The 10,219-nt window shown below is 52.7% G+C and overlaps 2 protein-coding genes across 3 annotated transcripts in view; both read left to right on the plus strand.

The window, feature by feature from the left end:
- Positions 1-665: 665 nt before the first annotated feature.
- NXNL1 (nucleoredoxin like 1) lies at positions 666-4,122 on the plus strand. Its single transcript, XM_007116993.1, has 2 exons — positions 666-991; positions 3,792-4,122. The coding sequence occupies exons 1-2, from the start codon at positions 666-668 to the stop codon at positions 4,120-4,122; spliced, it is 657 nt and encodes a 218-aa protein (XP_007117055.1).
- Positions 4,123-9,175: 5,053 nt separating this feature from the next.
- TMEM221 (transmembrane protein 221) overlaps positions 9,176-10,219 on the plus strand; it is a 7,818-nt gene continuing 6,774 nt past the window's right edge. Inside the window, exon 1 of one of the 2 annotated variants that reach the window (XM_024134061.1) lies at positions 9,176-9,700. In XM_024134061.1, coding sequence (XP_023989829.1) covers positions 9,381-9,700 — 320 coding nt within the window. In that variant the 5' untranslated portion in view covers positions 9,176-9,380. The remainder of the gene's footprint in view (positions 9,701-10,219) is intronic. The other variant, XM_024134060.2, reaches the window with a different exon arrangement.

The following is a 10,219-nucleotide window of genomic DNA, read 5'->3' on the forward strand; positions in this document are numbered from 1 at the left end:
GGCTTCAAGGAGAGAACTAGTTCCCAGCGCTTGGTGGGAGAGGGCTGCAAAATATTGTGACCATGATTTTCACCCTTACTCACCATGGAATCTTAAGGTGGGCTGTTCAGACAGAATTCAGGAGGGCGAAGGGAAGAAAAAAAAAGTTTATTCTTATTAATTTCTAACTGGAATTTAGCATGTTTTCTCATGTCCTATCAAAGCAGATATTGGCCAGCTCTGTGACTTTGTCACCCGTGTAAATCAAAGGTAATTTCACAGGACATCCTGGTCATGGCAGGCAGACACCTTGAAATATCATTTACGCTTATCTTGACTTAGAAATCAGAGTTATTAATTAGTCGAGCACTGTGATTTAGGATTACCAAATGCATTCATGAAGAGGCACGTATCTTTTTACATCACAATTTAACAAAATATTTTCACACCAGTATGTCAGTCTGACTGTTTTTTTAATGCCTTAGCAGCTGTCTGCTGAGACAGGCCCATGAGCAGCTGGCCCCCTGCCCTCAGAGGCAGCAAAGAATCAGGTCGAGGTTAGGCAGATTAGTGGGGTTCTAAACTGGCCTCCTAAAAATTCCTAATCCTGGGACAGCAGCCAGCCAGCAGGCTCGGGGTCACACAAGGTCCTTGCGCCCTGTCCCCAGCACCCAGCCAGGGTTGCCATGGCCTGCCTGTTCTCTGGCCGTGTCCTGATCCGAAACAACAGTGACCAGGATGAGCTGGACACGGAGGCTGAGCTCAGCTGCCGGCTGGAAAACCGACTGGTGCTGCTGTTCTTTGGTGCCGGCTCGTGCCCGAAGTGCCAGGCCTTTGCACCCATCCTCAAGGACTTCTTTGTGCGGCTCACAGATGAGTTCTACGTGTTGCGGGCAGCCCAGCTGGCCCTGGTGTATGTGTCCCAGGACTCGACAGAGGAGCAGCAGGACCTGTTCCTCAGGGACATGCCCAAGAAGTGGCTCTTCTTGCCCTTCGAGGATGACCTGAGGAGGTGAGGTGAGAGGAGAGGTCAGGGAGGGCTTCCTGGAGGAGGGGCTGTTTCTGCTGAAAGTGAAGTATTTGTTTACTCACGTATCCGTTCCATCTGAAGTTGATGAGCACCCTCTGTGGGCCAATCAGAACAGAGAACTGGGGGGAGGGGCGGGAGAGGGGTACATATGCCCATTTCTATCCAGCTCCCTGGGGAGTTTACAACCTGGGAAGGGGGGAGCACAAACGTGAAACAAAGACTCAAACACTCAAATAAATACATAATAAAGAACTGCAGTAGTTCCCAAGGACAAAGGGAGGATGTCATGTGGAAATATCATGGGGAGACCTTGCTGAGATTTGGGGGTCAGGGGATGCTTCCCAGAGGAAATGGCTTTAAAGAGAGACACCCCACCACCACCACCAAGGACAAGGAGGATAGGAGGGTAAAGAGTGAGGAAAGGGAAGGGTTTCCAGGCAGAGGACATAACCCAGACAAAGGCTCAGAGGATTTCAGAGAAAGAACAGCGAGTTCAGGGAACAGTAATACCAGGAGTAAGAAGGCAGCATGTGGAGCAGCGCCCCAAATGCCACCTAATGAGTGTGGATGTGATCCTCAGAGTAGCTGGGAGCCATGGAGGGCACTGGAGCTGAGAGAGAGAGATGGTTGAGTTCAAGCCGTCTAAGGAGCTGCCCAATAAACAGTGTGGTCGTTTGTGGCTGTTTGCAAACTTTCCCCTTTTCAACAGTGAGACTTTCATTCTTTTTATATATTTATTTTATAAATTTATTTATATTTTATTTCCTTATTTTTGGCTGTGTTGGGTTTTTGTGGCTGTGCGCCGGTTTTCTCTAGCTGCGGCGAGCAGGGGGCTACTCTTCGTTTTAGTGCCCGGGCTTCTCATTGCAGTGGCTTCTCTTGTGTTGGAGCACGGGCTCTAGGCGCATGGGCTTCAGTAGTTGTGGCATGCAGGCTCAGTAGCTGTGGCTCGCGGGCTCTAGAGCACAGGCTCAGTAGTCGTGGCGCCCGGGCTTAGTTGCTTCACGGCATATGGGATCTTCTCGGACCAGGGCTTGAACCCGTGTCCCCTGCATTCGTAGGCAGATTCTTAACCACTGCGCCACCAGGGAAGTCCCTCATTCTTTTTAAACCCCAGTTTTTTACTATGAAAAGTTTCCTGCAAGCCATGTGGCATGGCCAAAGGAAAAAAAAAAAGAAAAATATCAAAGATACCGAGAAGTTGGAAGGAGCACACAATGAAACCCTTGGGCATTTTTGCCATTTGCTTTATCTCCATGCACGTGGAGTTTGTCCTGAACCATTTCAAAGTGAGTTGCAGACTTTGTGACATTTTACTGATGTCATCAATTTTGTTACAAGACTTAGAAGTTTCTGGTCATGGAGACCTTCATCCCCACCCAACATTATCAGAGTTGGTACACTTGCTCACTCCCACAGCCTTCTGCAGCTGAGGAGGTTCTTTTCCCCAAATGGTGAACATTTCCCTCCCCTGGGGGAAGAAATGCCAGCTGTAAGGGCATCATAGCCAAACATTGACCTTGTTTGAGGCAGGGTCCTCTCAACAAAACCTTCACCCAGGCAAGTATCCAGACAGAGTGAGGGAGTCCCCACCCCCTACCCCTCCCACACACACGGCTGCCAGATAAAATACAGGACACCCAGTTGAATATAAATTTCATGTAAACAATGAAGAATTTTTGAGTATAACTATGTCCTACGTAATGCAGGGACATACTTATAAAAAGTTATTTGCTGTTTACATGAAGTTCAAATTCATTCACACAGGGTGTCCTGTATTTCTAGTTGCTAAGTCTGGCAACCTACTCCTGTGGGATTTTGCAAGTATCAATACTATGTGACTCTGTATGGAGGCCTGGAAAAGGGCCACCCAAGAACCCCATGGGTGGAAGTTAAGAATCATGGGTGATGGGCCCAGTCTGGTAGCCTACTTGACTCCATGATGACTGTGTGGGGTTTTGGCCTAGATGGGAGATTTGGTCTGGGGGTGTCCTGTGGATGGCTTTTCACTGGCTCTCTCTCATACAGAAAACAAAATCAAAAACTCCTTACCATGGCCCTGCAGGGCCTTTATGATCAATGCTGCACTCCAATCTCCCTCTGACCTTCAAGCTTTTGCACCAGCTGTGCACTCTGCATGGGAAAACTTTCTCCAGTTCTCCCCTTCCTCTTCCTGCAGATTTCAGCCCCAGGGTCACCTCCTTAGAGACGTCCTCTCTGACCATAAGTCCTTTATCCAGTTTAGTATCTCTTTATGGAATCTGTCAGTATTTATTCATTCATCCCACACACATTTCCTGAGCATCTACTCTGTGCCCAGCACTGTTTCGTGCACTGAGGACACTCGTGAATAGGGACAGAAATCCGTGCCCTAGTGAAGCTACTTTCTATTGTGGGAGAAAATGACAAACAGGAGAAATAAACTATGCAGTGTGTTGGATGCTGAGAGCCGCGCATCAGCAGAGAGCAAGAGAGGTGTTGAGATTTAAGTTAGGTGTCTGCAGCATACAGGGTCTTAATCCGCAGATGTCTGGGGAGAGTGCTCCAGGCAGAGGACATGGCCAGTGCAAAGGCCCAGTGGTGGGAGCATGTCTGGGGTGTTGGAGCCAAAGCCCGGAGGCCAGTGTGGCCTGGCCTGTTCTGGTTCCTGGGCATCCCCAGAGGCCGGCATGGGACAGTGCACACAGAAGGCGCTCAGCAAACACTGGGAGGAGGGATGTGGGGCTCCTCAGCATAGGGTCAAGGACGAGGGTCCCACCGGACTGACCCGCCCGCCCCGCAGGGACCTCGGGCGCCGGTTCTCCGTGGAGCGCCTGCCGGCGGTCGTGGTGCTCAAACCGAGTGGGGATGTGCTCACGCTCGACGCGGCCGACGAGATCCGGCGCCTGGGCCCTGCCTGCTTCGCCAACTGGCAAGAGGCGGCTGAGGTGCTGGACCGCAGCTTCCTGCTGCCAGAGGACCTGGAAGACCCCGCGCCGCGGAGCCTCACCGAACCACTGCGCCGCCGCAAGTACCGAGTGGACCCCGCTGCGCGGGGCGTACGAGGCAGGGATAGAGGGGGCGGCCCCGGGCAGGAGGGCGGGGCCCAGGGCGGGTCAGTGGGGCTGTTCTGACCCCTGGAGGGGTGGACCGGACTGGGGGTTCTATGATGAAACCCCCAAGAGGAGGGCGGGGGCGGCTCCGGGGCGGAAGCGGGCTGTTCTGATCCCTTTGGTGGGAGAGAACAGAGAGGGGCGGGTCTATGAGGAGTCCTTCCCCCTCCCCTAGGGTGGGTGGGGCTAGGGGGTGGGGGTCTGCTCTGAACCCCCCGGTAGGAGAGAACAGACAGGGGCGAGTCTGTGATAAGCCCTCATCCCCCCCCCCACCTCCCGGTAGTGGGCGGGACCGGGGGGCTGTTCTGAGCCCCCATGGTGGAAGGCTGACGGTTAGAGCAAGCAGAATCTCTGATGAGCCCCAGCGGAGCAGGAAGTGGGGGCGGGGTGAGGGGAGGGGACCGTTCTGAGTTCAGGCCAGGAGGAGGGAGGGGACGTAGCGTCAGGCCGGAGCCGCGGGCTGGGGAGGTGGTCACTATTCTGAGCCCAGCCCGAGGAGCAGAGGGGCGGTGAGGGTGGAGCTTCTCTGAGCTCCCTGGATGCAGAGTAAAGGCCGAGAAGTGGGGAGCAGGAAGGGTCTTTTTGCGGCCCACCCTCCACACCCTCAGGATTGAGCGAGGGCGAGGGGCTGTGTAATGAGATGGCGGGGGAGAAGCAGGGTGGGACCTGAGGTAGTTCGGACGCCCCCACCCCCGCCACAGGTGAAGGGTGAGACCTAGCGCAGGGCCGATGACGGAGGTTTCTGTGTGAGGCCCTCCACCCCACCCCAGAACCTGGCAGGCGCAGGACCTGTCTTGGTTCTCCAGCGGCATGTCTGAGCCTTCTGGCCGGGGTGGTGAAGCAGGGAGAGCTTTTCAAGGGCCTCTAGAAATATTTTTAAGACTTGGGGAGGAGGGGTGGTTACAAGTTCCAAAATGGGAAAATGCAAACTAAAATCAAATGATCGTGCTGAGAACGCTCGGCCCACCGTGCACTAAATGGCGTTGTTCACATGCTTCATGCGCAAAACTACAGCAATCCTTTAACAACAGATTTGTAGTTTGCACGGAATGCAGCTCAATATTTGGTGCCGTGTGCGCTGGGTCCAGGACCTTCAGCGAGGGCTCAGAGTCTCCCTGTCCCTGGTGAACCCTGGGGATTCACGAGGGAGACAGAATATAGAAATCAAAAACTCTAGTCTGGAGCCCCTTCCCGGCTGTGTGACTGTAGGACAGTCACCTCCCCTTTCTAAGCCTCCTTTCTTTCTTCGGGAAAATGACAGTAAGGCAAGGTCCTACCTGGCAGGTCAGCCAAGGACCCAGAGCCTGAGCTCGCTACGCGCACGAACCTCTTCATTTTGCCTCTGGCGCCGCCTGGCGGCGAGATGGGGAGGCGCGTCCTCGGGGCGGGGCCAAACATGCAAATGAGGTGCAGTCCACACCTGTTCCCAGTCTCCAGAAAGGATGTGCTAGGAGGGCGGTGCGAATCCGGGATTTGGGAGGCCCTAGAGGCCTAGGGACTGGACAAGTACTTCACTTCTTGCTCACCCCTAACCCCCAATCTCCAGGTGAGGAAATTGAGGCTCAGGTCGGTGATGCCACTTGCTCTGGTTCCAGACACATCTTGCCCTTCAGGGACCTTAATTAGGCCCATCTGTGAAATGGTTGTGTTAAACCCTGTGTGATAATGGCTCTTAAATTCTTAGGTCGCTGGCTCACCGACAGCCTTTAAAAGAAGTTAAAAAACATCCTTCCCGAGAGCAAACCACGGGACACACAACCCATCAATATCTTTACTATTATTTCAGCCAGCACAGAATGAGAGTGGCCAGGTTTTGCCCCCTGGGCAGTGAGGTAGGGAAGTCCACTCCCTGTCCTGTCGGGCTGTGTGATGTGGGCAGATCACTGGCCATCTCTGAGTCTCCCTCCTGGTAGATAGGGATCAAACCTCCCATCCCCATCTCTACTCCTGCTTGTCACGGCTAAGATGAGGAAGGGACAGCTTGGCATCTGGCCAAGGCAGACAAGATCGCTCTCAGAGTGTCACCTACAGAGTGTTGCCAACTTGCAGGGTTAAATTTCCAAATTGAAGCCAGACACCCCCAAACCAGAGAATCACCCCCATATTCAAAGGGGGTGCCAGGTCGTGGTACCTGTGACACTACCCCCCAGCCTCCATCAAATAATTGTGAAGTCTAAGAGAGGGCTGTAATGACCTTTGGCCATTGCATGGAATTGTCCCTTTATTTGGCTGGTTTAGTGTGTGTTTTCACCTCCTCCCCAGAAGGGCAAGCTGGACCTGCCTTTGTCACCACTGGGTCCCCAGATCCAGGGGGGCACAGGTCTCCATCAATGTTTGTCGAATGAATACATGCCACTATCTTACATCTGTGTATCCCCAACACCCAGAACAGAGCAAGGACTCTGTTCCAAACAAATCACTGAGCCCCAGCTATCCCAATGTGAGACTTTTTCTTACCTGTAAAACATGGAAAATTCACTCTAACTTTGGCGATAATGAAAAAGGCTGGGTGTGTTGGGCCAAAGCCTGGTGAATAAATGAATGAATAAACTGATTCCTGTTACAGATGGGGAGGCCCAGAGAGGTTAAGGGATTTACCCAAAGCCACACAGCAAAGGAAGAAGCCACCTGTTGCTGAAGGGTCACCCTGTTCTCTCCCCTGGGGTCATTTTACCCATCAGGCACTGGGCTGAGGGCTCAAGGCCCACAAACTTTTCCCAGAAGACCCCAGAATTTCGAAACCTGAAAAAAAATGGCTCCTCAAATCAAAGAAGAGACCTGGAAATTCAAAACCAGTGGGATCTATAACATTTCTGTGAAGCAGTATAAAGCAGTGTGTGGGAGCCAGGCTGTGTTTGCTGTGTGATGTAGGGAGTTACTCAACCTCTCTGTGTCTCAGTTTCCTAATCTGTAAAGCCTAGGTGATGACTATGCTGTCTTTCAGGCCCAAATGCATTAAGACAGAGCCCTGCTTGCAGGAGGCTATGTCGACTTCATTCACTCTTATATTCTGGATCTATCAGGAATGTGTTAACTTTGAAACCATTTTCAGTTTTGATATTTCAAACTTTGCAAGAATTACAGAGCAGGAGTACAAAGCGATCCGTTCACTCATGCATGCAACAAGCATTTATTAAGGGCCTACTGTGCGCGAGGTGCAGACCCGGACACAAAGGGGACACAGCAGTGGACACTTGAAGCAGACATTCTGCGGTCTGGAGCAGCCACCCCTCCCCCACTACCGGGCCACACATCGTGGGAAAATGCACATGGTGCGCTGCAAGAGACGTAAAGTGCTACAGGAAAGCAAGAAGACAAACAATCCAAATGACTGAAGGATATGAAGAGACATTTCTCCAAGGAAGATACACAAACAGCCAACAAGGGCATGAAAAGACACCCTACTTCAGTGGTTATTATGGAAATGCAAATCGAAATTGCAATGAGATACCCATTCACACCCTGTAGAATGGTTATAAAAAAAAAACAAAATAACAAGTGTTGGAAGAGAAATGAAGAAATTGGAAGCCTGGTGCACTACTGGTGGGAATGTAAAATGGTGCAACCGCTGTGGAAAACAGGCGGTTTCCCAATAAGTTAAATAGAGTTACCATATAACCCAGCCATTCCACTCTAGGTATAGACCCAGAAGAAATGAAAACAGGACTCAAACAAATCGTTGTATGTGCATGTTCATAGCAGCACTATTCACAATCGACAAAAGGTGGAAACAACCCAAATGTCCATCAACAGATGACTGAGTAAAGTAAATGTGGTCCACCCATACAATGCAATGTTATTCAGCCATAAAAAAGGAATGACGCATGGGCATATATACACTACCAAACATAAAATAGATAGCTAGTGGGAAGCAGCCGCACAGGGAGATCAGCTAGGTGCTTTGTGACCACCTAGAGGGGTGGGAGGGAGGGAGATGCAAGAGGGAAGGGGACATTTGTATATGTATAGCTGATTCACTTTGTTATAAAGCAGAAACTGACACACCATTGTAAAGCAATTATACTCTAATAAAGATGTTAAAAAAAAAAAAAGGAATGAAGCACTGACATGTGCTACAACATGGATGAGCCTTAAAAACCTTATGCTCGGGCTTCCCTGGTGGCGCAGTGGTTGCGCGTCCGCCTGCCGATGCGGGGGAGCCGGGTTCGCGCCCCGGTCTGGGAGGATCCCACATGCCGCGGAGCGGCTGGGCCCGTGAGCCATGGCCGCTGGGCCTGCGCGTCCGGAGCCTGTGCTCCGCAACGGGAGAGGCCACAGCAGGGGAAGGCCCCCAAACCACAAAAAAAAAAAAAAAAAAAAAAACCTTATGCTCAGGGAAAGAAGCCAGACACAAAAGGCCACATGTTGTCTGGTTTTGTTTATATGAAATGTCCAGAAAAGACAAATCCATAGAGACAGAAAGTAGATTGATTTGTGGTTACCAGGGGCTGAGAGGGGGGAATGGGAAGTGACTGCTAATGGGGGAGGGGGCGGGAATGGAAATTCCAGAACTAGATAGAGGTGATGGTTGCACAACGTTGTGTATGTACTAAATACCACTGAATTGTTCACTTTCTAATGGTTAATTTTATGTCATGTAAATTTCACCTCAATTTTTAAAACTTAAAAATAAATAAATAATATCCCCCAAAATGTGCCGTGGGAAGAACAAAGGCTAGCAGCGAGGCACAGGTGTGCTGCTTGGGGAGGGGGTGCAGGAGGGCCTCTCTGAGGTGGCTGACGTTTCTGAAAAGCCTTGAAAGAAGGTGAGCAGAGGGGACATTCCAGCCAATTGCCGGATCCGCGGGTAGAGACCACATATCAGAGCGAATTATTTAAAAATTTGTTCAAGTTTCTTTTCTTTCTTAAAAGACAGCAATGAAACAGGTGCTTGGGGCAGCGGGAGGGGAAAATGGGGCACTTGAATGAGTTTATGGATCTGTGAGGCTCTCTGGATCCCGCCACTGCGCCCTTATCCCACGTGGGACCGCCTCCGCCCCTTCTTCGCCCCGCCCTTCGCCGGCCACGCCCCTCCAGAACTCTGAGGCCAGGAGCTGTCGCTCACAAAGAAAAGACTTTGTCTCAAGTTCTCCCAGAGCTTTCTCGTCCTCACCGCGACTGGCGTCCCGAGCCCTCTGCGGCCCCGACAATATTCAAAAACCCCCCGTGCGGCCCCGCCCCCTCTGGACCGCCGAGGGCTCTCGGACGCCCCTCAACTCCCCTGCCCCCTAAAATCTCTTTGATTCCTCAACTGTCCCGTAGGCCCGCAGGACCCCTCCATGGCCAGGTCGTACGGCGGCCGGGTGCTGGCCGCGATGATCCTTTTGGGCATCCCCGCGGCCGTGCTGGCGGCGCTGGGCGCGCAGCTGCTGTTCCAGCTGCAGGCGGGCCGCGCGGAACTTCGAGGACCGCGAATCGACGGGCTGGGCCCGGAGCTGGGCGCCGGCCCTGGGCTGCCGGAGGACGCGGCCGGGGCGCTGCTGCCGCTGGCAGCCGCGCTCGCCGCGCTCGCCTTGGTGCTGGGTCTCACCTGCCTGCTTCTCGCCGCGCTCTGCGGCCACCTGGGCGCCGAGATGGCGCGGGGACCGGGCCCCGGCAGGTAGGAGGACCGGCCCCTCTGCCCGGCTAGGGGCTGGACAAGCCCGAGGGAGCCGCTGCCCTTCTCTGGGCCTCAGGTTGGGGGAGAGCTATCCTTCCTCACTCCCTCCATCCACCTTTCCCTTCCTCCTTTCTTCCATCCCTCCCTCCCTCTCTTTCTCCTTCTCTCCATCCATCCCTCCCTCCATCCTATATTTGTTGAAAATTTACAGCAGGGACAACTACAGCCGGGACCCCCTTTCAAAGATGTGGAAACAGGCTCAGAGAGGGCCTGGGGTCAGTTAGCCCCAGTGGTGATAGCGTTTGTCATTTATGGAACCCTAAGCTCTAGGTGCCCCCCACTTAATGTGGATTAACACGGTGAAGCCCCCTTGGTGGCTGGTGCTGTTATTATCTCCCTTTTTAACAGTGTGTTAAAAAGAGTCTGCTCTCGGGCTTCCCTGGTGGCGCAGTGGTTGAGAGTCCGCCTGCCGATGCAGGGGACACGGGTTTGTGCCCCAGTCCGGGGGGAGCCCACATG

The sequence above is a fragment of the Physeter macrocephalus genome, unplaced genomic scaffold, assembly GCF_002837175.3.
Source record: "Physeter macrocephalus isolate SW-GA unplaced genomic scaffold, ASM283717v5 random_4, whole genome shotgun sequence".
In the NCBI taxonomy this organism is placed as follows: Eukaryota; Metazoa; Chordata; class Mammalia; order Artiodactyla; family Physeteridae; genus Physeter; species Physeter macrocephalus.